This window comes from Rhagoletis zephyria, unplaced genomic scaffold (genome assembly GCF_001687245.7).
Source record: "Rhagoletis zephyria isolate East Lansing unplaced genomic scaffold, Rhagoletis_zephyria_1.1 Rzeph_scaffold_00908, whole genome shotgun sequence".
Taxonomy (NCBI): Eukaryota; Metazoa; Arthropoda; class Insecta; order Diptera; family Tephritidae; genus Rhagoletis; species Rhagoletis zephyria.
Window position 1 is genome coordinate 753 of NW_016157992.1, and position 26102 is coordinate 26854.

Genomic DNA, 26102 nt, shown 5'->3' on the forward strand with positions numbered 1-26102 from the left:
AAATATTTCTTACACTTTTGGCCCACACTGCCACAACTATCTACACTAGCATTTGCCTACAAGAAAATTTAAAATACTTTTTTGTTTCATTATTATGATTTTTTTCTCTCTTTGCATTAAGTTTTATGTTTTACACATCTCTGCGCAAATTTATGCAATTATTTTTAGCCTTTTACATGATTGCTGATATATTTCGTTACAATTTTTTTCTTTTTGCATTTTTGAAAATAATACATTAGTTATTATCAACTTTGCTTACCTAATCAACTATGTATGTATGTATAAGTATATGTATGTATGTAAGGTTGTATATATTTATAAATACCACATTACTGATAGTTGTTTTCTTTAGCATCTGCTTCATTATTGTGTTGTGACTCGGACTGCAATGCCTGCAATGTCTTCGATTTTTCACTTCATGCTTCTAGACAATAATATGTATGTGTGCTTAGCCAGAGTTATATTTTTTTTCTTTAGGTTTTTGGGAGTGCCGAAAATGTCTTATTTCTTTATTATTATTTTTTTTTTGCTTAAAACTTTTGACTTTTTTTCTAATAAGAACTCTAATTTGCAATAATTTTTGCTGAATATTTAAAAATGACTGATTTTTTTTTTTTTTGTTTTTGCTTGCTTTCTCCATTTTCCTGTTTTCTTAATCTCCTTTTTCTCAACTAAATTGGAATTTCACTGTTGCAACATTTTATTTTTATTTCTATTTAATTAATTGGTTCTGCTTCCCATTTTGCTTTTATTTCTGTTTTTTTTTGTTTGTTGCTTCTCTTAATCACTAGAATACTTGAGGTGGTGATGCATTTGATATCATGAGTGCTTATCAGTCAACTCAGTCCAGCGTAATTCGAAAAATTTGCGCATTCCATGACCCGCTTTGCCGACCGGCGAATCATCCTCATTGAACATTTCACAATTATCGAATATTTGGCGCACATCGACGCAAAAGTCTTCACGACTTTTATAGCTGTGAAAATAAAGAGAGAAGAGATTTTAATAAACAGTGGCTTATTAAGCATTGTCGAGAGAGAGAGAGAGAGATGTCGTCAAGAGCGACCAACGCCAGGCCCAGATCAGGTCTTTAACCTACTTCAGTATTCAGAACTTGTTTGCGCCAGAGTTACGCGGAGCTATCGAGGCAGCTAACGCTTTTCCTTTGTCGGGTACGACGATAAATTGAGAGACATTGTGAAGTATGCAAATCCCACCGAACATAGTCCGTCAGGGCCAATTGTTTTCAAGACTTTTAGCTTTCCAGTGGCCACTTGAACTTCCTGGCTAGTGAAAGTAAGAGGCACACTAGGATTTTGGGAGGTGCTACTGCTTTCTCGTCACTCGACCTTTAAACATATAAACCGACGAAGCATGCAGTGTGAACTGTCGGCTAAAATAGCGAACTTTCTCGGGTTCGTCTCCAGCATAAAAATTCCCAAAAAAAGGTTCTTTGTAATGCTGCTGAAGGAACAATCCTTTGGTAGAAATAAATCTGGATCCTATAGCATAGACCCGACAGTCAAAATGGAACGTGTTCGTGACTTTCGATTTGCATTTAGACTCGGATTTATCTTAGTATTTTATGGTAATATCGTGCCTGTTTCTTTACTAAACACTCTTAGCTCATTAACTCTCTTTTACCCTAACAAAGTGGAAGGATTTCCACTTACAAAAAAAAAATGCAAAAGGTAATATTACTCACGTTAAGTCCTGTATACGTTTCTTGATTGTTGACAAATCCATGGGATTTTTAATAATCTTACGGTAAGTCGGAAACTGTTTAGTATTTACTGGCAATAAAAATGGCCACGAATCTTCGTGCAGCTGTAAGAGATGAGAAAATTAAAAAAAAAACAAAAACTCCTCTCACAACTTTTCTACCCCACCACGCTTGCTTACCTCCATTTCCCCTAGCAATGTCTTGCAGATAGCCAACTCTTTTATGAGCTTCTTCGTTGCATGCTTCTCCTTTTTCTCTTGCTTCAGCTTCTCCTTCGCCTCTTGAACGGCGTGTATGTTCAAGGGCGGCGGCGCCAATGGCTGAGGTGTGCCACATTGACTCATTGGCGAGAGCGCACCAAACTGATGCGCTGCCGGCGACTGTGACTGCGAGTAGGACCCCATCGTTTGCGGCGAGTGCAAAGTAGGTGTGCTGGCACGTGGCGACTGCATGGCAGCTGTGGGTGCATGGTTACTGCTTTGCTGCGGCGACATAATCGATGACTGCATTAGCGGCGATAGTTGTGGCTGCTGCAGCTGTTGTGGTTGCTGTTGTTGGCTCAGCGCTGTGATGGAAGTTGGCGGCATTATGAGCGGTAGCAATGCAGAGGGTTGTGGCGAAGTGCTAATGGCGCTGGTGGGCGGCACCAGCGATGGCGGTGGCAACGGCGACTGAGCGGCTGTGTTGTAAGACGGCAGCGGCGGTAGCGGAGGTAGCTGCATTATGCCATTGCTATTCATCTGCAGCTGGGCAAGTTGGTGGTGCTGACTGAGCGTTAGTTGCAGGTAGTTAGTGGCACTCATATTGCCTATACCACCAGTCGCGGTACTTACTGTTGGTAGGGTTGGCGTCAAGTGTGGAAATAACGTGCCACTATCGGGTAAAGACTGTGGCAGCTGTGATTGAGTTGTTACAAAGCTTTGAATGCTTGTAGTCGGGTGCTACGCTGTTGTAAATTGGCACCGCAAGCGGCAAGTCGGCGCTGGGCATTGAATGTAAGACCGGCGCTGACTGAGCGCCATCTGCGCAGGCATCCGTTGCCGTGTAATCGTTGTTAGTCAAATGTGTGCCGTGGATGTTATTTAGTGCTGGTGGTGTGGTGTCAGCCGCTGCATTTGCATCTGGCAGCATACCTACTGGCGCGCCAACACCTAAATCAGCGCTTACCCCCATACCCATTCCTCCCAATGCAGCATTGCCGCCAACCATTTGTTGTTGTGGCTGCTGTTGTTGTGGTGGTTGTTGTAGCGCTGTTGTAGTGGTTGTTGCTGGTTGTGTTGTGTGGCTGGAAACGCATCGCATCGATCGAATTATTGTGATGTTCATCGAACGAGGTGGAAGCAATCGAATGCGTCGGACTGCAAATACCAGAGGCGGGTTAGTAACGTCAGGCGTGACATGCGGCGCTGCCTGAGCGACCTACCTGAGCGGCGTCGGTAGCGAGTTCATTGACTCGTCATGCGACGAATTCAGCAAAAGCTGTGATGAATTGTGCAGGTGGTGTTCCGCCGAGGCAGCTGCCATGGCCTGCGCCTGCGCTAGAACCGCAACCTGTTGCTGTTGTGGCTGCTGCTGCTGTTGTTGCTGATGATGATTTTGCTGCTGGTTCTGCTGCTGCTGCTGTTGTTGTTGTTGTTGTTGTTGCTGGATATCAACATTCGACGACGACGATGAATTGCTATGGCGATCCCGTCGTTTCGAAGAATCGCGGTCACGTCGCGGTTTACTGCTGGTTCGCTTCTTCGGTGGTGGCGCCTTCGTGACGCAGCCGTGGCAATACCACTTGCCACGCGGCACCTTCAGCAGCGGCGGTATATAGCAGTCGGCGTGATAGGCGCGCGGACATAAATCACAATAGATCATTTTGCCGACGGGCGCTGGTCGCAAACCGCCACAAACAATGCATTTGCGCTCATTTGTCGCCTTATTGACGCATTCATAGCAATACCTGAAAAAGGTGCGGAATAAAAAAAGAAAATGGCAGAGGGTTTAAAAATTATTGATGAGAACAAATAAGAAAATAAAAATACAAAGAAATAACTAAATGACGACTTCGAGCTGGACTGTGGAAAAGGAATTTAAAAACGCTAAAAAATTAGTGCGCCTGATCTACATTGCGGAAGTGAGACGTTTCTCGATGCATTTCTTGTTCATTTCCTTCTACAGTCCCTATCTTAATCATAATCTTAAAACTAGCCTTAATCTCAATATTAACCTTAAATCGCTGCGAAAAAGTTGCTGTATGTGGCAAGAGGTAGAGAGAGAATAGTCGAGGAAACGAAACTTTGAGCGAACGACAGTTGAAAGTCTTTTGTAAGACTATTAAAAAGGTAGTAGGCAAGATAATTTAAAAGATTTGATTTACTCTGGCACGAAAGTCTTACAAAAAAGCTCCCCTGCCAACTTTTATAGTGAAGAAAGCACTTGAGCAAAGCATTGGCGAGTCATTCGAGGGATTCGAGGTTCGAAACCTCGCGCAGCGGAATTTTTATTTTTCTATTAAATTTTGGTTTAGTTTTTTTTTAATTTTTATATTTTATTATTGCTAAAATAAAAATTTGGATTTTTTAATATATCTAAATATTCTTTTACTTTTTAGCAATGTTACTGAGCTTTGTATCACGATTTGTTTGTTAGGAAAAATGGAAAAAGCAACAAGGTCTAAGCGGTTGAAGTTATAGCTGCTATTTTAAAGACCACCGTGAGTTTTTTTTTTATTTTATTAGATATTTTTAATATCCGATCTTTATTTAAAAATAAAATATTTTTATTGTTCCTTTTTAAAGAGAAAATTATTATTTTTATTCCAATTATTTTTTAGGAAATTATTTTATTTTTCCCTTTTTTATTTTAATTATTTTCTTTTTTAATTTAACCTTTTTTACAATTTTATTTTCTTTTTATGTATTTCCGCTTTTTTTTTTAATTTCCGTTGCTTTTTAAATTTAAATTTCTTAGATTTTAATGTTTTAAAAAGAAAAATATTTAAAAAAAATTTTAAACCTGTTTTTTTTTGGAATTTTTAGACTTTGTTTTAAATAGAAAACAAATTTTAAGTTGCATTTAATTTTAAGAAACTTATTTGATTTTTTTTAAATTTTAGTATTATTTTTTTTTTAATTATTATTTTTTTTAATTAAAATTTTTTTTTTAAAGAAAAATATTTTTTAATTTCATTTAATTTCTACTTATATTATTTATTTTTTCTTCTTTAATCTGATGTTTTTTAAATTTTTAGGTTGTATTGTTTTAAGAAACACATTTTTTTACAATGTTTTATTTATCTATGTATTTATTTGTTTAAACAAAATTTTCTTTGATTTTTAGTTTTTATTATTTAAAAAGAAAAAAATATTTATTTTTTTCTTTATTTAATTAAAACTTCAGAAAACTTATTGCTAAAAGATAAACAGAATAAAGCAAAGACCTGCCCGTTAGCAAATCTTTCATTTAGCCTTACTCAACTCACCGCAGGAGTTGAAAGACAGTTGCCAGAATTGCCATGCCAATATACTCAGAGATTTACATACCTCACTACATACATACATAGATGCAAATATAGGGTAGATTTTTCGACTTTCTTTTCGATCCGCTCTCATGTACATAAATACTACTCTATTTATTAGTAAATGCAATTACTCACCAATCACCATCGGGTATATTGTCCATTTTCGGCTTGAAGCAGTAGGTGTGATAGCCTTTGTCGCAACCGTCGCATAGCAGCAGCTTGTCCTCATTCTCGCCAGATGTGCAAAACTGGCAATACTGTAAATGGGTGCAATATTAGGATACACGTCGGAGAGAAGATGCGTGATGGAAGAAGAAGAGGAGGAGATTGATGTTATATGTTGTTGTTGCTACAGTTGTAGTTGTACTTGCTAGTGTACAGACACACATACAGACATTTGTACTCATTGACTAGTGGCAGCTACATACCTAAATTTTGTTGTTTATTTTTGCTGTATTTTCATTTTTTTTTTTTTTTATTATTTTTTACCTAACACTATTCAATGTTGTTGTTGTTGTTACAGTTACATATAATAATTAAACTACTTTAGTTAAAAAAAAAACGACTATACGCTTGTACGTGTATTGTGTAAGAAGAAAACGAGCCACGAATAGGCGGAGGGAGTCACACGAATTTGTACTATGTTGTTGATAATTTTTTTTTTTTAGTTTAAGAATTTTCCTGGCTCCTTTTGCATGCAAACTCATCTGCGCCGCTTGTGCTTCTTGCCGCCACTGGCGTTTTTCGTCTTTTTCACATTCGGCTTGCTTTGCGCGCTCATATTGAATTTGATGGTGGTGGTTAATGGCGGCTTTACGCCAGCTTCATGCTCACCACCCGCGCTAGCGGCCATGTCGCTTCCATCACCATTTTCTACGCAGCTCGTAGCGATCACAACGCCATTCATGCGTGATGAACTTGCAACCTCATCTGCTTGTTCCTCACCCCCGCCATCGCCATCGCCACCACCACTACCCGCCTCCATCTCGTGCTTCTTCTTCTTCTTGCTCTTCTTATGCTTGTGCGATTTGGCGCGCTTGTGTGACTTGGGTGTGGACTGCTGCCGCTGCAGCTTTTCATCACCACTTTGTGTATCCGCGCCACGTTCGCTGGCCGTCAGTGAGGCTGTCGATTCAACCGCCGCCGCCACCGTTGCCGCTGCGTGTTGCGCCTCACGAGCGCTCGCGCTGCTGTTGCTAGATTCTTCCGTGGGCGTCTCGTCGCTATTGGGGCTCGGCGGCTCGGCATAACTGATCACAAAACCGCTGGTGGGTGTCTTTGCTTTGCGTTGGTATTTGAAGCGCGCGGATGGCGTTGTCTGCGTTTCTTGCGTTTGAGGCGATAATAATGCAGGCGTTTGGCCTTGAGTCTGAGCTACTTGACTCGAGGACGCGCTCTCAGCCGCTGCTTGTGGCTTTTGACTCTCACTCTTTAGCTTGCCAGCCGCCTCTGGCAGTTTGGAACTTTGCGTCATCGCTTTGGATTTCGGCACATTTTTCTTTGCCGCCTTGGGAGTGGTGGCTTTTGGAGTGCTTTTGGCGGTCGCTTTCGCATTCTTTTTTGTCGCCTTTGTCTTGGTTGTTTTGTCCTCCTTAGCTTTAGGCTTTTTATCTTTCTTTGCGTTTTTCGATTTCGCTGGCTCCTATGGCGCGTGCCATAAAGTGCCAAATGTCATATTTTTTAGCGGTCAGTGTGTGGGTAGTGAGTGTATGTGTGATTGTGAGCAAGTGTTGGAATGCATGAGTGAAATGTTCATTTAGTTTTAATAGCATAAAAGCATGACAAGCCATATGTCAGTGTATCATTTATCCAAATAACAATTCACCAAAATTTAGTACAGTGTTTTAGTTTTCATAGTACAAAGTTTTTGTTTCATTAATTTAAAATTTTAGATATTTATTTTTTTATTGTAAATAGCAACGTGCAACAAACGACACGAGCGAGCGCAAGCATTGAACAGAAAAAGCGTGTTGAAATGCATATTCGACGCATATTTTATTTAATTTTTTGAATTTTTGTAATAATTTGTTATATATAAATCGCATTACACATAGTACATATACGAGTATATAATGTATTGGCATTCACATACATACATATTAATTAAATATTCGTTTAAAATTTATGTATTCAGTTGATTTTGTTTTTAAATTTTGTTTTGATATAATTTGTTTCAAAAACAACAACAATTAATCGCGTTACCAAAGTTTATAAAAAGAAATGAAAGGAAAAAAGAAAGAAAAATTATGCAATTAGTTTTAACGAATTTTGATTAAAATCGAGAGACAGGCAATTTTAAATTTTTTTTTGTTTTTTGTTTTTCAAAGCGACAGCAACTACTACTACAAAAAGCAGGGTAGCGAATTTTTAACTAAATAAACTTGCTAAGCCAGCTACTACTTGAAAACAAATAATAATAACGATAAGCTCAGTAAAGTTTAAAGAAAAAATAATAATTTAAAAAAAGAAGTGATTAAAAAGTTTTAACCAAAAATTTAAAACATTTAGGGATAGCGATTTAGTTGGACCTAATACTATTTTATTTAGTATTTCGTTTGCCTAGTATTCCATTTGTAATTCTATACTGGATTATGAATCAATGAATGAATGTGGCATTGCAAAGCAAAATAAAAATTGGCTCGTACTATCAATTTCGTTTATTAGACGAAAAAAAAAATATTTTTAATTTTTTTAGTCTCCGTAGAGGAATCTGGATTTTGCCCCTTGTGCGACACCCGTCTCCAAATGAGACCAACATGTAATCTGATGTAAATTGTGCTTCCCAAGGTTATCCAAGGCACAACAAAAAAATAATCATTAAAAATAAGCTCAAAATACATACATTAGGGTGCCGCACCAAAAAAAAATGTTTCAGTTTTTCCATCGGAATTATAAAATGTATTATATTTTAATACATCCGCCAAAATATTAAAATTTACTTGAGCTCTGCCCGTTTGAAAGTAGCTCCAAACTACGAGCGTTTTATAAATAAAATTAGTTTTAAAGAAACATTTTTTCCAAGTCTGCATAAAAATTTTTTAAAATTGTACCAACGGAATCAAAGTGAGCTTTTTGGAGGTATTTCAAAATCGATCCAGCTTACGTAAATCTTATTATTTTACCGAAATAGTTTGGTAGAAGTCTTAAAATACAATAAACTTTATAATTCCGATCAAGAAACTGCAACTTTTTTTTGAGGCACCTTAATACACTTCCCAGCACTTAAATAGGTACACCGCTTTTTCGTTTTTTTTTGTGTTATATTTTTCATTATTTTCTAATTCAAATTTCAGTTTATTCCCTAATAAAAACCATGTTAACAGAAGTTTGAAACTTTGTAGAAAAAAATAAATAAATTTTCAACAAAATTTTATTTTCTTTTTAGAATTTTTACATTTTTTTAAGTGCAAGTTTGGATGAACTACGAATTACAGCTTATTTTTGAAAAATTTTTACTGACTTTCGCAATTTTTTTATGTGAAAATTGCTATTACTATTTGATGCTTATTACTATTTTGATGATTTGTTTAATCTTTCTACAAATGAGACTTGTGTTATTATGTTTTTTGATAGGGAATGAACTGTATTTTAATTGAAAAATAATAGAAATTAAAATAAAAGAAAATTTGCCCAGAAAAAATAGCGAAAAAGCATTGTCCCTATTCAAGTGAATCGGAGCGTATCTTTATTGATTATATTCTTCAAAAAGATTAATTCTTTATACCATACGGATTTTTTTTTTCATAAATGTGCACTCATTTTGTCTATACTTCAGAAAGAAAATACTTCTGAAATTTCTTTGGAATAAGTTATGATGCTTTAATTTAGAAGCTTTGATCTCAAATTCAATTCAGGCAGATATGAAATGAATTTGCAAATAATACTCCATATGTACATATACATATGTCTATAGTACTCATAAGATTTGAGAAGGGCTCTATCTTGTGGTCTTCGCTTCACATTATTAAACAATAAGATTGCCTGACCTAAATGGATGTAAGCTTTTATTTTACGCAAACTGAATGTAAGGTTAGGTCAGGTGCGTGTTCCTCAGGGCTGAATATAATGTGTGATTCTAGGTGTTTAGATTGCAGCTTCGAGGCCCATCTGTCTATGAATGGTCCACATGTATGTAGTCATAGGTTCTCCCACTTTTTTCGTTTTCGATGAGACCGACTCGAAGACGATTTGCGTCTTGCAATATAATTGAATTTTCAAGGATCGAGAAAAACTTGATGGAACTGTATGCTCTTTATACTATTTAAAACTCGACTTTGAAGCTTAGGTTAGGTTAGGTTATCATGGCATCCCTCAGACAGTAAGATACCTTTCGTTTGTAGTTCATCTGCCCATACAATATGAGTGGCGTAACTCCTTGCCGGCTCATTTAGAGTACGTCTGCATTCCATGACAATCTTCCATGTAGATTTGTGACAATTTAGAGCTTTAATAGCAGCTTAACTAGCAGAAGTTACTGCATGCATATATTAATAGGAGAATCGATTAGGCATCTTGAAGCTTCATTGATTGCTGTTAGTTCGGCTTGAAAAACGCTGCAGAAATATGGCAGACGAAAGCTGAGGCTAAATGAGGGTTTTTGCGACCTTCAGATCAAACTTGGACCGACTCGACTTTCAAAAGTAAACCCAACACTACTATTTGGGAACTAATTTCAGTGGATCGAATATCTAGAAGGGGATCTACTCTGTATTGCGATTCGAAAAGCAAATCATTCGGATTCAATACTTGGTTTTGAATTAGTTATTCGAAATATTTGAACTTCTCTAAAAGCCCAATATATACATCTATATATAGTGTGACTTCACGCTTTTTCTGATGCTTTTCTATCTTACATATATATGTATATGTATGAATAAGGTTGATAAAAGTGGTAGTAATGAAATGAAAGTTTAAACCAAAAATAAGTCATAAATTCTTGTGAGAAATCAAAAAACTATCAAATGCATTAAAAAATAAGTAAAAAAAAAATAGTACATAAAAATCATAAAAGTAACAACAACAACATATTACAGCATATTAATCCTACATCAAACGATGGCAGCGAGCACAATTTGGGAGTCGTGTCGTACACATGTTTGTCTGTGTGTGTGTGTGTGTGTGTGTCACAAAGGCGTTTAAATACCACAAAAAAAATAAGTAAAAATAAAAAATATACAAACAAAAGTATTCGCCGCTCATCTTTCCTGTTATTTCTATTTTGCATTTTTCTCACTTTTTGCAAATCCACTTACCGCCTTCATTATGCTCTTATCCCACGCCACACACGATTCAAGCACATAAAGTGCCATTGCTAGCTGTGCTGTTGTGTGCGAGCGCGACACTGCATCCCGCCACGATGCCAAACCCTTCGGTATATTCTCCACCTTCTCGTCCTTTTCGCTGTCGCAGTTACTCGCTGGCGAATCGCCACCCGAATTATTGCCGCTGGTATTGGCGGTATTTCCGCCACCGCCGCCCGACGCATCACCACCACTCGCATTGCCTGCAGCAGAAGCGGCTGCAGCCGCATTGGCTGCCGCGATTGCCATGGCGCGCTCATTGAACGCCGATGCATTGATTACATTCTGCGTTTGTTGTTGTTGCATATTGATGAGTTGTTGTTGCGCAGCAGCCTGCTGTTGTTGCATTTGTATGAGGAATGCAGCAGCGGCAGCCGAATTTTGTGTCTGTGTGCTGGTGTGTTGATTCTGCGCGATCACCGCTAAATGCGCATCACCCGTTTGAGAGCCAAGCGGCGGCTTCAAGTAACGACGCTCGATGTTGGCCTCCAGATCGATGATGCGTTCACGTAGCATTGGTATGATGCTGATAAAATCCTCCTCGGTTATATCTTCCAGCTCGAGATTGAGCTCATTTTCGAGACGCGGTGGCAGCTGCCAATTTTTAAGTTGCATTGAGGCGCTGGCGATTTTATCTTCCAACGCTTCTAGTTGATCGAGCAGTGCTAGTTCGGTGCGCTTGGCTATCTTAGGATTCCAATCGTGCGGCTTGTCGGGTTCCAAATAGGACACTTTTTCGCCAGCTTTGCTTGCCAGCGGATACTTCATGCCAATGCTGGGATCCTCCTGCTGCATGAAGCGCATGAGGTTATCTTGCAGGTCGCGTTCGCGCAACCCATTCGGGTCGAGCGAATCGATAACGCGTTGCAGCATTTCGAATGTGTCCAATTTCCACCAGCCGTAGCGCAGATCGCGCGGCACATAGGCGCCCTCCAACTTCTTGGGATAGCCCTCCTTCTTCACTTTCTCCAACAGCTTTTGTTCTTCTGGCGTCATGGAGAGCGGCGTTTGCACATCGTATTGCAGAAATGTGGCAAGATTTTGCAGCGACATGTTTGCCAGGTTTTGTATGGACATGCCAGCTATGTCATCCATGCGTATTTCCAGTCTGACTGTATTGAAGTCGTTCTCTTTGGCTTCACCAGCGGCGGCACCATCGATGGCGTCTTTGCTCGGCTTACACTCCAAACTGCTACTACAGTCCATTTTTGTGTCATTCAATAAAGGAAAAAACTTCTTGTCTTCTGCGCGCTCCTCTTCGTTGCCTTCACTTTTCGCTGGCATATCGGTTTTAATAGCGGGCGACGATGACAAGTGGGCGGCCGCAGCTGCCGCAGACGTGGATGGTTTGCAATCACTCTCGTACTTTTGCTCGTCCTCCTCCTCATCACCGCTCTCCGCCGCTTCCTCACTTTTCAATCGCTGACGAGGAGACTCTAGGCAGTTTTTTGACTCTGTCGGTGATGCCTCGTTGGCCTCGGCGTCTGCGCTTTCACTTGCCGCAGCCGCTGCCAGCAACATCTTCTGCTCGTACTCACGTATCTTCGCTTCCATTTGCTTCTCATCCAGCCCGGAAAGTGACAGAATGCATTCCTGCACAAACTTGGCTGGGTCCACTTTGCAATCGTCTAAAGTCACGTTGAAATGCTGAACGACATTCTGCACCTCCCACGGATTGTTTTGCGTCTGGAAGAGAGAGTCGCATGAGACATTTGCGAAAGCCATCTTATACTCTTTGAGGCTGGCTTCGTCCAACGGTTCGGTCGTCATCAATGGCAATTCACGATCGAGTATTGAAAACCACTTATCTGTGACATTTACCGGCTGTTTGAAGAGTGCGTCATCACCGCTTGTCGCCGAGACAATAATGCAGTCGTCCTCCTTTTTTAAGTCCTCTGCCTTCGCAACGCTGTCGATGGTGGCTGCGGTGGTGCTGCTCACATCAAAGCCAGCCAAGCTACTAACGGCAGTGGTGCTGATGCCGGGCACGCTGAGTATGCTGTTGCTGCAGCTGACCACGGTGCTGTTGCTGCACACTTGCACCGGCGTTGATAATGGCAGCGGCAACGGCAATGACAGAGACAAAGGTAATGCCAATGGCATTGGCAACGGCATGGCTGTTGATGTCGGCGTAGACGTGGGCGTCATTGTAGGCGTTGGCGTCATTGTCGGTATTTGCATCGTCATTCCCATGGGCGACGGCGAGGGCGTCAACATTGCAAACTCATTCTTATCACAGTTTTTTTCACCGATTGCATTTACATTTGCCGCATTCGCATTCGCGTTCGCATTGGCAGCTGCTGCAGCAGCAGCAGCGGCGGCGGCGGCAGCAGCGGCAATCGCTGCATTGAATTGCGCTGGTATGGCGGGTATTTTGATCTCCGCCTCAAAGTCGGTTTTAGTGGAAATTGTTGCGGCGTCGACATGTGGCTTCTTAGCTAAGCCATAGATGTCCGGCGCCGGAATTGTGGCTGTGTGCACAACGTCATCATCGTCGTCGTCATCGCGCAAATCGACAATCTCCGGCTCATCCTTGCTAGTCAGCACGACATCATCGTCCTCGTCGTCTATGACTGCCGAGGATGTGACTCCTGTGACGTTGCCATTGGTGTTGATGTTCGAGGCAGCTGTATTGGCCGTCGTCATCGTAGCACTGCTGTCAACTTGCATATTTTCATCCCCTTCCTTTACGGCTAACCCTGTAGCTTCGTCAGTTTTGCCTTCATCGGCTGCAGCACTGGCGATTTTACTTTCCGATTTGCAGTCCCCATTAACACTTTCATCGCCACCCTCCACCTTGGTGCCTTCCGCTGCAGTCTCTTCCTCCTCCTTGCACTCATCCTTAGCCTCAGTTTCACCATTTGCCAATCTAGCTGCACGCTTCTCTGCCGCCTCTGCCTCCAACACTTCCTGATAGTGGAAAATGTCGTTTTGTGCCGACTCCAATGCCTCTATGAATATACCGCCCGCCTTCGGCAGCTTCCAGTATCGCCGCCAGAAACGATCTTGCCCGAAACAAGTGGCGCGCAGCTGATTCGTACTCTTCTCGAGCAGCTCCTTGCAGTTCATAGACGCGCGCAATATCTTGTCCAGCTTCTTCTGCAGCTCATCGGCACTCAATCGATTGTCCTCGTCCTCGTCAGCGTTCGTCATCTCCGANGTGGCTGTGTGCACAACGTCATCATCGTCGTCGTCATCGCGCAAATCGACAATCTCCGGCTCATCCTTGCTAGTCAGCACGACATCATCGTCCTCGTCGTCTATGACTGCCGAGGATGTGACTCCTGTCACGTTGCCATTGGTGTTGATGTTCGAGGCAGCTGTATTGGCCGTCGTCATCGTAGCACTGCTGTCAACTTGCATATTTTCATCCCCTTCCTTTACGGCTAACCCTGTAGCTTCGTCAATTTTGCCTTCATCGGCTGCAGCACTGGCGATTTTACTTTCCGATTTGCAGTCCCCATTAACATTTTCATCGCCACCCTCCACCTTGGTGCCTTCCGCTGCAGTCTCTTCCTCCTCCTTGCACTCATCCTTAGCCTCAGTTTCACCATTTGCCAATCTAGCTGCACGCTTCTCTGCCGCCTCTGCCTCCAACACTTCCTGATAGTGGAAAATGTCGTTTTGTGCCGACTCCAATGCCTCGATGAATATACCGCCCGCCTTCGGCAGCTTCCAGTATCGCCGCCAGAAACGATCTTGCCCGAAACAAGTGGCGCGCAGCTGATTTGTACTCTTCTCGAGCAGCTCCTTGCAGTTCATAGACGCGCGCAATATCTTGTCCAGCTTCTTCTGCAGCTCATCGGCACTCAATCGATTGTCCTCGTCCTCGTCAGCGTTCGTCATCTCCGACTCTAGATCGCTGAGGTCATCATCCATGCCCACATCGGCTGGCACGTCGTCGTTGCCAGTCTTCTTCGGCAGCAAGTTGCTATTCAACTCGGACGGTGTGGCTGCATTGGTGATCGACGTTGGCGCACAAACGCCCGACAAATTGTCTGGCGGCATGCTGCCAACGCCATTCTGATAGGTAGGTGTAGCCAGTGCTGAGTCATCTAGCTTTGGCTGTTTACTGGGCGTAACCGAGTTTTCGCTGGTGTAGCTCTTTGTGGGACTCACGTCGTATTTAAGACTGTCGAAAACGCTGGGCAACGATGGCGTTGGCAGCATTGGCGGTAGAGGCAGCGGCACGTCTGTAACATTGCTGCCGTCATTGACCGCAACAGCAGCATCTACGTCTGGTGTGGCTGGTATGGGCAATGGCTTTTCCTTGTTGTCACCCTCGCCGTCGCCGTTATTCAAAGCAATCGCATCGCCATCTACATCCATATTCTCAGGCTGTGGAGCTTTTAAATCTTGGTCCTCCTTGTGGGGGGTATCGCCATTATTGGTAACACTGCTGTTGTTATTGTGCTCGATCGCACTCTCCGGCGTTACTTCGGCATCGTTAGCATTACTACTGGCCATTGCATCACCACCATTAGTACTCTCAACTGCAGCGTCAGTAGCAGCGTCGCCACTGTCACCTTCCTTCTCCTCGCCCGTCTCCTTTTCTGTCTTCTCGGCATTCGAAGCTGCCGCCGCTGCATTTGCTGCCGCTTCAGCCGCCGCCGCAGCGGCTGCTTCAGCCTCCTTTTGTATGCGTTCGGCGTCGGCCTTCTGCTGTGCTACAATGGCCGCTTGCATGGCTGCCTCGCGTTCAGCTTGCGCCTTCTCGTACGCCTCGATGCGCGCCTTGCGCTGATGCAGTGCCTTGTACTTGCGCACCTTCATGTCGGTCATATACTTCTCCTTGCGCATTTGCGCGCATGTCTCCAAGCTGCCATCGATCTGCTTCAACACAGCCTTATTCATGAGCAAATCGTTGCAAAGATGTGCCAGTATTTGTGCCTTTCTTGTGGGATTCAATGCGACGAAGGGACGATTCTTGAGCGAATGCGATAACTTCCACGTCTCGTTCTCATGCAACAATCTGTAGTATTCGGCGTTCTTGCCCGAATGGGAGGAAGTCTCGGTGTCCACTTGATGATGATCGGGAATGCGACGTTCGCGCTCGCGATCCATTGTTATGCCATGTAGCTGGCGTATTTCGCCGGTAGCGGTGGCGTATAAATAAATGCGTAGAATCTCCGAAACATTGGAGTTGGTAATGTCGGCGTTGCGCAGCGATTGTCCGAGGAGTGTGGTGTGGCGGCCGGGATTGGGAATGCCCGGATCTTCGATGGCGCACACCAACAGATGGGTCATCACAGATAGCATCTCCTCCTCAGCGTCGGGATTACTGTCACTCATGAGAGCGTCATGTAGATTCTGCAGGGAGGGAAGTGACTCCATGTCTGCAAGAGGCGAGAAAAAAAATGTATAATTTCGAGAAANCATGTAGATTCTGCAGGGAGGGAAGTGACTCCATGTCTGCAAGAGGCGAGGAAGAAATTTATAATTTCGAGAATTTTTTGTTTGGTAAGAGTTTAATTGCTATGGTACTCACCAAATCCTAAGGTTTCACCAAAGTTATGCAAGAACTCGAATACCATCAGTAAATCGGCCATAGCTTGACCCGGCAAACGATTGCCACCGATGCGTTCCAATTCTGGTAACTCATGAGGATGTGCAACTTCAGAGTCTTCCTGTGGTTTTCTGTGTGGAAGAGAGAGTATAAAAAACGAGCGTTAAGAAAATGAATTGATTTTATGTAGAAGTCTTCGCTTTCTTCGCCTGCTTTATTCCATGTTTGGTTTGATTGTAAATTTTTATGACAGCACCTCACCTTAATTGTGCCAAAATGTCTGAATCTCGCTTTTTAATTGCTAAACGCTTCTCACGCAATATCAGACGATCTAAAATCATTTGATGTTTCTTCTTTTCGCGCTCTACAAATTTGCGGCGCGCCTCCAGCTGGCGCACAAGTGCCATATGTTGACGACGGCGTTCACGTTCCTGCAAATGGTATGGAAAAAGTTATAATTTGTGTTGGTAAAAGTTTCCAAAAACAATTTTTTACTCACCATTTCGGCGGCAAGTAATGCTTCTTTCTGTTTTTGGAGTTCCTACAGGTGAAATTTTGAAAATAGAAAAAAAAATTATTTAAACTTTAGGTGCGTAAATATGTATGTATGTGATGTAAAATATAAAATACTAGAACTAAGGGCAAACTAATTAAGGAAAAGGACTAAAAACTGATGTGTAAAAAGCAAAGTTTAGACTGGAAATTATTTTAGTTTTTTCTATACAGATGTATGTGTGTATGTAACTAAGCAGGTGTACATAATTTCAAGAAAACAACGGCTAAAAAATAAAAATGTTTAACACTATTGGACAGTGCGAAGTAGCTGCAGTAAGATACTGAAAGTAGCTAAGGTATGCCTAAAAGTATGCAAACTTTTTGTAAGTATGAGTTTAAGCCACAAAGCGCAATATATTCGTTGCATATTTTTAGACGCTTCTTTTATAAAATAACAGCTTTTAGAAAGCACAGATCTCAGCTGATTTCAAGAGCCTACTGCTATTCTTTTAAACAAAAAAAAAAAACAATAAAGTAATATAAATTGAAATTTTGTGCGGTCAAATTTTGAAAATAATATTTAAAAAAAAAAACTGCTAACTACACTACTAAGCGTAGAGAAAAGGTATGTACTCAGCTAATACCTGTTCTTTAGCTAAAATAGCTTCTTGACGTTTCTTTTCTTTTTCCTAAAAGAATAAAATAAACAAATGAAAATTGCATAATTAATATTCAATTTCAATTTGTTAAATTTATAATAAAATGTTTTTATTTTGTTTATTAAAATTGCAAAAATGCGCAAAATTAAACATTTTAAAATAGAAAATATTTAAATCAATTTACCTGTTGTTTCTTGAGCAGCTCCTCTTGTTTGATGCGTTCTAGTTCTTCTTGACGCTTCTTGCGCGCCTGCAAAAGAAAAAAGGGTAGTGTTAAGTAAAAATTAATAATAAGCTTTTACCCTTTTTCTTTAACCTCCAGGCTTTTCGAAAATCTCTCCTGTCAAATGCGTGTTATGCCCTACCCTGCCTCATACGCCCTTACACAATTCGCTAAACACCACCCCTACTCACCTCAATCATTTGCTGGTTTTTTAACTCCTTTTCTTTTCGTTGCTGCTCAAGCTTCTCGTTTTTTTCCTGCCGTGCTTTTTCTTTGTTGCGTGCCATCTCTTCTTTTTGCTGCTTTTTTGCATCGCGTATGGCTTGTTGTTGCTTAGCGATTTCAATGCGTTGTTCCACATTTAAAGTTTGGCGCGTAAAAATTTTTAGATCCTCCAAGCGCTTAGCCACATCTTCATCGGTCATGCGTATGTATTCGCCATCGTTGGCGTACGGCGGCGGTGCAGGTTGTAAAAATGAACCGACTATAGCGCGCGATGAGAAGCTGAAATTGTCGCGCGTCAACTTCGATGGATTCTTCTCTAAATGCTGCAAAGGTAAACATTCAAATTTTAATTATCATACTCAACAATGCATGTGGCATAGCATAAAAGTTAGAAAAAAGTTGTCTACAAACTCACAGAGATCACTTGCCCAATGTTCTTGAGCGCTATTGTGCTGCCGGGCGCATAATAAACTACCTCGCCACGTATTTGGCCTACTTTGGTGAGTCCACGTATGACCGTCTCACGCTTCCAACCCAAGTCTAGTGGCACGCGCAGCTCGGTCACATTTAGAATGTTTGCATCTTCACTCTCGGACTCGGAGAGACCGCTTTCGGCCGCAACGCTTTCAGAGTCTGTGGAAAGGTCGAGTTGTGCGTTCGCCTCATTGAGCGCCTGACGTATTTTCTCCTAAAAAAAACAACAAAGATGGAATAACTACTCTGTAAACTTTTTGCCACTTCACTAAACAGTATTCTCAATTTCACTTACCAAATCAGCGCCTTGCTGAAGCAACTGCTGAGTGGCCAGCATCGGTTTTATACCGACTGCACGCGATTGTGCCAACAACGAGGCTACTGTATTCTTTTTCGGCTTAGACACGCCGCGCCCTAAATTGCGCGGCCGTCCCTCTTTGAATGGCTGTTGCCCCGAGCGTTCACCACCGCTGCCACCACCACTGGAACCGGCTGAGCTGCTGCTACCTGCATTGCCACCACTACTGCCAGCACCACCACTGCCTGGCAGCGGCGTACTGCTACCGCCACCCAGCGCTGCTGTTATCGAAGTTAAACTTTGCAAACTATTCGAGCCGCCACTACCGGAGGGCACCGCCACGGTACCGCCCATGTTAACCGGGCTGCTGTAGTCACTGCTACCACCAACCATTGATGACGACATGCTGGCTGCGGCACTTTGCTGCTTGTCAGCGGGTTTCATTGACAAATTCAGTGGTGCATCGTAGTCCTCGATCATAATGGGATTGGCAGCTGTGCCAATGAGCGCCGACGCAGCGGCGGCAGCACTGGTTGCCGTCGCTGTGGCCGATGAGGATGACTTCATGCTGAGATTCACACCAGCGCCACTGCTATTGTCGCCTGTCAGATCGAGCAAGTCTTTATTTTTATTCGATAAGTTGTAGGCGCCATTCGATGTGATTGTGGGCGGCAGCTTTATCACTTCTACGCGATCTGTTGATGAGTCGCGACTATTGCTGGGCGTAGCACTTAGTGAGGTGGGGCCCATCGAATGTGGATCTAGGCGACCGGTGCTGCTTAGCGCGCCAACACTGCCTAGACCACTAAGCGCACCTAAACCACTGAGGCTGGAGAGACTCATCGGCGCGCCCATACCAAGACCGCTGGCGCTTAGCGCCGCCGCCGCGGCTGGACCGCTCAATTGCCCAAGCGCAGCTGCCGCGGCTGCTGCAGCAGCGGCCGCCTGTGCGGCGGTGGTTGCATTTCCGCCGCCAACACCAATGCCGCCAAAACCACCGGCGGCTGCAATATTCAAAGCATGCTGATGCTGCGCTTGCAGCTGTTGTTGAGCTTGCTGCTGTTGCTGTTGTTGTTGCGCTTGCTGTTGCGCCTGCTGCTGTGCCTGCTGCTGTTGCTGCGCTTGCTGTTGTGCTTGCTGTTGTTGTTGCTGTTGCTGTTGCTGCTGCTGCTGCTGCTGCTGGGCCTGCACCTGCTGTTGGTGTTGTTGCTGTTGAGCGACATTCACCGCCGCCGCCATTGCTGCGTACTCCATTTCGAGGCGGGCACGCTTAGCCGGGCTAAGACCTGGAATCGCAAGCAGAGAGGAAAGTGCATTTGTTGTAGCGTCGAGCTCTTGTTTTTGCAATTGTTGTTGCTGTTGAAGTTGTTGTTGTGCGAGTAATTGTTGCTGTTGTTGTTCGTCTGAAATAGTCTTTTTGCGACCACGTGACGTAGTACCGGGTATTTTGGGTCCCACAATGGACGACGTGTATTTGATGATTTCCGTATCGGGTGGCAGGCGTACACCCAGCAGAGATTGATGATCACTATGGCGAGGGAACGAGCGCGTGGGCAGAGAGAGAGAGAGAGAGAGGAGAGGGAGAAAATAAAAGATTAGTTTAATTCAAGTTCAACTATAACTTTTCAATACACACACAGAGTTGCATTCCAGGTGCAAATGAGATGATGCGAACATAAAATGAAATAAATTATAACTAAGCGAAAGGCACTGAGTGTAAGCATTGAATAGCGATAACACGATATATAAAATAAGCAATTTTAGGAGATGAAGGAAATGTTTAAGTGAGGAAGAATACTAGCGCTGCGACCTAGCTTCGTCTCTTATGCTAATCCTTAAAAAATTAAGCGTTTTGGAGGGTATAATGTTAGAGAGTCTGGATGTAGACCATATTTGTTCTCCAAGGTGCATAAGTTTAGGACTACTGGTTTTTTTTTTGCCAATCCGTAAACTCTGCGGCTCTAACGATTTTGATGAAATTTTGTACACAGATAATGATTTGCATTTTAAGGTTATCTGAATAGGTATTATCTCCGAGAAGACTCGTATAAGGTTGCCACCTATTCTAAATTAGTTACAAATTAATTAAAATATCATAATATGGGTATCAAATGGAAGGTATTTTAAAAATCCCTAATTCAGAAATATTTTTAATAGGGTTGCCACCAATTTTGAATCGCAATTTTTTGTTTAGAAAAAAAGATAAAATATTATTATACATGGCTACCAAGAGCAGGTTCTTAATCAAAGCTTTCCTTATAAACAAAGTGTTATCCCTTAGGGTATTAGTGTAAGGTTGCCACTTAATTTCGATTCTACACAATTATCTAAAACATCGCAATATGGATATCAAATGAAAGGTAGTGTTGAGAACTTTGGTCTGAACATATTTTCGAACAGGGTTGCCACGCTTCTATGTATTACAAATATGTATTTATTTTGTTAATTTCAATCAGCATTTTTTTGTATATATACACAGTATATATACGCTCAAGATATGTACTATTCACTCCAAAGTATTTCTAAATAGTGTTGCCACCTAAATTTTTAAGTAAGAAATTTACTTAATAGATATCGAAATCCAATTTTTTTTTTCAATTTTTTCCAAAAATATTTTTTAAAGCTATCCAAATGACCATTATTTGATATCCAAAACTTGAAAGCTTTACAAAGTATATGCACTCCGAGCAAAGCTCGGTCAACTAGGGACTTTTGAATATTTGAGAATAGCCTAGGAAATTGAGTTACGCATGCAGCTCTAATAAATAGCATCTAGCTTTTATTCTAAATAATGACATAGAAAATGTATGTATGTATGTATGTATGTATGAATGAAGGTACAGATGCATGTACATATTTACATATGGATATGAATATCCCGACTGAAATCTGCGTTTAAAAATTAATTTTTCCATATAAAAAATTCAAATTTAGAAACCATTTTTTGACCAAACGTAAACATATGTACATATGTGTGAAATGCACGTGTATGTATGTATGTATGCATGTATACAACAACAGTATTGATAAATGGTATGTATTAATAAAAAAATGAAGGTTCTTACTTTCCTTCCAGTGCAGCACTACGCAAAACCAAGGTGTAATTTTTTGAGTGTATAAAAGTGAGCAAATTCATTGGTTTGTTGCGGACAAAATCGTACGAATTGCCGAGAAAGAAATACAAAAAAAAAATAAAAATTAAAAATTAGAACTCAAAATTTGAAACCAAAAACATATGTACAAAAAAACCAAAAATATTTGCAAGCACCACACCATACAAATTGTTATCTGCACCACTGCATACATATCAATTAATATAACATCCTTCATATGATATAAAATTCAAGACAATCCATATCACTTCCCTCCCACTCACCTGAGTATACCCGATGACATGTAATCCTTGCCACTTTTGCCTCCGCTAGCCGCTGCCGATGCTGCTGCTGCTGCTGCGGCTGCCGCTGCTGGATTGGAGGCAGCAAATGCATTCATTGCCGCTTGCATACTCTGCTGCGGACTCATGCCAAGTGCACCGAATTGCGACAGCGAACTGAGCGCATTTAACGACGCGTTATTCTTGTCACGCTCTGCTTTGCTGCTCGAAGCTGAACTACTGCTGCCAGCACTACTTCTAGCATCACCCATATTGCTGCCTCCACTACCAATACTGCTGCTGGCGCCCAACGAGCCGTGCGGCGACATTAACGCACTGATGTGATGCGCTGTTGAACTACCACCGCCAACGTTGCCACCCAGCGCGCTCAAATGGTGCATTGCCGCATTGCTGACGCTGCTCATTGAAGAGTTTTTATTGGAGCTGCTGCTGCCGCCGCCGCCGCCGCCGCCGCCGCCGCCACCGCCACCGCCCATGCCAAGCGAGCCGGAAGCGCCACTAGACATACCCAGTCCACTGCTGCTACTGCCGCCCCCACCTCCGCCGCCGCTGCTGCTACTCTGATGTGACTGTGTGTGGTGGTGTGATGAGGATTTCTTCGATGATGAGGAACTGGAAGAGCCACCAGATGCCGCTGCCGCTTGCATTGCCATTAGTTCCTTATGCAATTGCACGGGATCGTATGCGGAACCGGGTGGCGGCGGTAGTACCGGGCTCACCGATGGTTTGCTGTAGCTGGTTGAACTTGACTGCAAGTTTAATTAGTTAGATCGGAAATGCATTAACAATAAAGTACAAGATTTTAAAACCAAAACTTCACACATCAACACACGAACTCACTTTATACGACGAACTACTGCCGGCGCTGCTGCCGCCAACACCTGTGGTATTGCCTGTGCTGCCACTACCCACCATGCCCATTGAGGAGGGATTGAGCGAACCGCCGGCGCTCAAGGCATGCATGCCAGCCAAGGCGGCAGCAGGGTTAGCGCTAACGGCTGCTGCTGCTGCCGCCGCCGCTGCTGCAGCTAAATTTTGCTGTTGTTGCTGTTGCTGCTGCTGCTGTTGTTGTCGCTTCTCTTTGCGGGATTTGCTCGATTTGCTGCTTGACGATGAACTGCTACCGCTGCCCATATTGCTGCCGCTTGCACCGGTTCCCAGTCCACCCACGCTACCTCCTCCGCTGTTCACACCCGTACCGCCTGCGCCAGTCGCCCCACCCAGACCCAGTGCTGCTGGACCAAAGGCCGCCATCACATCGGGATGCGCAAATGGCGAAAGGCCGGACGCTTGCAGGCGGGAGAAATAGTCTTGAGCTGCCAGTTGGGCCATAGACCACCAGCCTGTCGAAGAAAGGAAAGGGAGAAGAGAAAGAGGGAAAGTTAATAAAGCTTAAGAATTGTGTTTTTAACAGCAATATGTTTTTAGGAATAACCTCAAACAACTAAATAAAGATAAAGATAAACTAAATTTAAAAAAAAATTTAATAAGAAAATAAAATAAAATAAATTAAAAAATAGTAATTAAAGAAAAAGATGTGTAAAATGAAATGAATAAAAATAAAAATTAATAATTATAATTATTAAAAAAAAAAATAGTTTGCAATTAAATTTTATATTCTTAATTTTCGAATAAAATATATTGTTTTTTTTTTTTAATATGTAAATTAATTATGTGCAATTATTTAAAAACTAAATTTATTTAATAAATTACGACTTACAATATAAAAACTTAAAATTATTAATTGGAATAAAATCACAAAATAAAAATTAACTGAAAAAAAAATCAGCTAAAAATCTTACAACTAGAAAGACTGAAACTAAAAATCTTAAAATAAACGCTTAGTTTAAAATTTTCAAAAAAATTTATTTTAATCTATAATTTGTTCATATAACTCTACAAAACAAACAAAAAATATTGTATGCACATTTCCAAACTTTAGAACCACACATTTGCACAAGCAATGGGGTTCTCTGAGATGGGAAAGTTATGCACTGGCTATTTTTTCTCGGAGCGTTTTCTTCAAACGACATCTAATCGAAATGCAAATGCGTTTGCTGTTTCACTCCCTAAATTAAATGTCATCAAATTTAATTTTTTTTTAACTTGTGTTTTTTATTAAGGGTCCCTCTGGGACTCGAACTCGCGCTTCTTCACCTTCAAATGCAGAGCGCTAACCAACGCACCACGAAGAGAGACAAGCGAAGCACGCCATACAGCGCACATTAAGAACACAATTCAATATGTTTGTTTGTATGTGTTGTCTGACAGTTGGATACCAGTGTGACCAGGCCAAGCTTTTTGAGCTCAACAATTTTATCGGTAATTTAGTAGGATTGGAATTAATAATGTAGTCATACTAAATTAATCAAGATTTTTCGAAAGGCGTCAACCATTTTGGAGATCTCCTTCAGTTTCCGAGATATTGAGTAAAAAGTATCGTTAACTTAGAAAAAAAAATGTTATCACATTATACGGCAAAATGGCTGCAAAATTATTGACAAGTGTCGCTCGCTTACGACGAAAGTTTACTACAGAAAATCCTTCATAAACTCAAAAATAATTAACCATAAGCAATAAAAATAAAATTATTTAAGCCTTTGGAGAAAATCTATCGTCGCGTTTTTGAGAAATTACATTCCAAACTTCAATCGTGATTTCCCAAAACCCTGACCAAAGTAACATAGGACAATATTTTTTTTTTATATATTTTTTTTCTTCACGGGCGTGCGTTGCATTTTTGGTTTCCTAGATTATTTGGAAAAACTATAATGGAATGCACTGGAATTTCAAGAAACTATAATTTGAACATGTCCAAACAAAACTAAATAAGTCACGTGTATCTCAATGGCCTTTGCTCACTCACTAAAGCACCCATAACTTCGGTTAGCCGCACTTTAGAATTCGATTCAATTAAAGTAACATACAAATTAAAAATAAAATAATCAAAGTCGCCAATTCCCCGCCCACAATCTCCCCACTACTAAGTTACAACGATCTTACAGCTTAACTCACTTGCTGGGTGCAGGCTAGCCAAACTAGCTGCCTGAGATGCTGCCACCGCCATGGTGTTCTGATGATGATGCGATGCAGCGGCTGCTGCAGCAGCTGCTATCGAATAGCGATCATTGGCTGCGCTAGCCGGATTCTGCAATAATCCCAGACCGGCTGCTGCGGCAGCATTAAATTGCGAATTGAATAGCGGATTGGAAGCGGCTGCGGCGGCACTTGTTGGATCGCGGCCCCAGTAAGCTGCAAGTGAGGTTACAAGAGAAATTTTATGTATGTAGATAAACAAAACGAAAAAAAAAATAATGGTGCTATACAATTGCTTTAATAGATATGTATGTATGTATGTATGTATGTGCAAGTACTTACCAAATAGCGAAGCGGCATCCAACAATGCGGAGGGATCGTGCACACCGGCTCCACCGCTCCCACTGGCGCTAGAGCCGGCCTTACCACTGCCGCCACCACCCAGTCCCGATTTGCCATCGCTGCCGTCGCCGCCGGAATTTTTGTCCATGTTTTTCATCAAACTGGATGGATGATTGCTATGGGGTTTCTTTTTATTGTTGCGTTTAATTTTGAAGGCTTTTCGCTCGACGTTTCTTTAAGAGAAATTATTTTTGCGTGCGCAATTTTTTTTATCCACTTTTACATGTGAATGTTGACCACCAAAAGTAATGATTTTGTTTTAGGGTTTTTTTTTTTTTTTGAAATTTAATTTTGTTATCTTCCTGATTTGCCTGCTTGCTGGTTCTTCCTTTTGTTGCCAAATGTGCGTAATTATATTTACCATGCGCTTTGCTAACACTTTCGCAGATATTGTGCGCTTTCTTTATTTTGTTATGTTTAGGTGAGTGTGAATTTTTTAAAAGAATTGCAAACTTTTACATTTTATAGTTTAATTTTTATTTTTTTTTATTTTAACATTTAACACGAATGCAAATTCAAGTTTTCACTGCGTTGTTGACATTTTTGTTGTAGCTGTAACGAGTGAAAAAAAAAACGAAATACAAGTCAGTAAAGGCAATTATTTATGTACGAGTAAATAGATTTAAAACAAAATGAAATTGAAAATAAGAAAGGGGCGTAATGTTAATTTGTATTAGAAGGGGCCGGTCAATTCGAGTTCGCATCTGCAACAAATCTGCAAGCAACGTGTTCGCTTTGCACAAGTTAGCTCTCAACGCGCTCTGCAAACACGCTCAACAGCGCATGTTTTTCCTCTCTTCTCTATTTTTTTCACACACACACACATTCACAGAGAAATCGTCGGCGCTGTTAATAGACG

At 41.7% G+C, this 26102-nt stretch overlaps 1 protein-coding gene across 1 annotated transcript in view; it reads right to left on the reverse strand.

Moving 5' to 3' along the window:
• Positions 1 to 218: 218 nt before the first annotated feature.
• The window catches only part of LOC108362005 (uncharacterized), a 116283-nt gene continuing 90399 nt past the window's right edge, over positions 219 to 26102 (reverse strand). Inside the window, 22 exon segments of the mRNA XM_017614823.1 lie at positions 219 to 976; positions 1706 to 1827; positions 1903 to 2643; positions 2645 to 2969; positions 3004 to 3081; positions 3147 to 3671; positions 5367 to 5488; positions 10484 to 13260; positions 13975 to 15867; positions 16020 to 16168; positions 16299 to 16468; positions 16537 to 16578; positions 17177 to 17221; positions 17376 to 17441; positions 17606 to 17962; positions 18055 to 18327; positions 18409 to 19939; positions 21477 to 21494; positions 21788 to 22554; positions 22646 to 23148; positions 24821 to 25057; positions 25184 to 25795. Of these exon segments, the coding sequence (XP_017470312.1) occupies positions 820 to 976; positions 1706 to 1827; positions 1903 to 2643; positions 2645 to 2969; positions 3004 to 3081; positions 3147 to 3671; positions 5367 to 5488; positions 10484 to 13260; positions 13975 to 15867; positions 16020 to 16168; positions 16299 to 16468; positions 16537 to 16578; positions 17177 to 17221; positions 17376 to 17441; positions 17606 to 17962; positions 18055 to 18327; positions 18409 to 19939; positions 21477 to 21494; positions 21788 to 22554; positions 22646 to 23148; positions 24821 to 25057; positions 25184 to 25340 (11055 nt within the window). The 5' untranslated portion in view covers positions 25341 to 25795 and the 3' untranslated portion in view covers positions 219 to 819.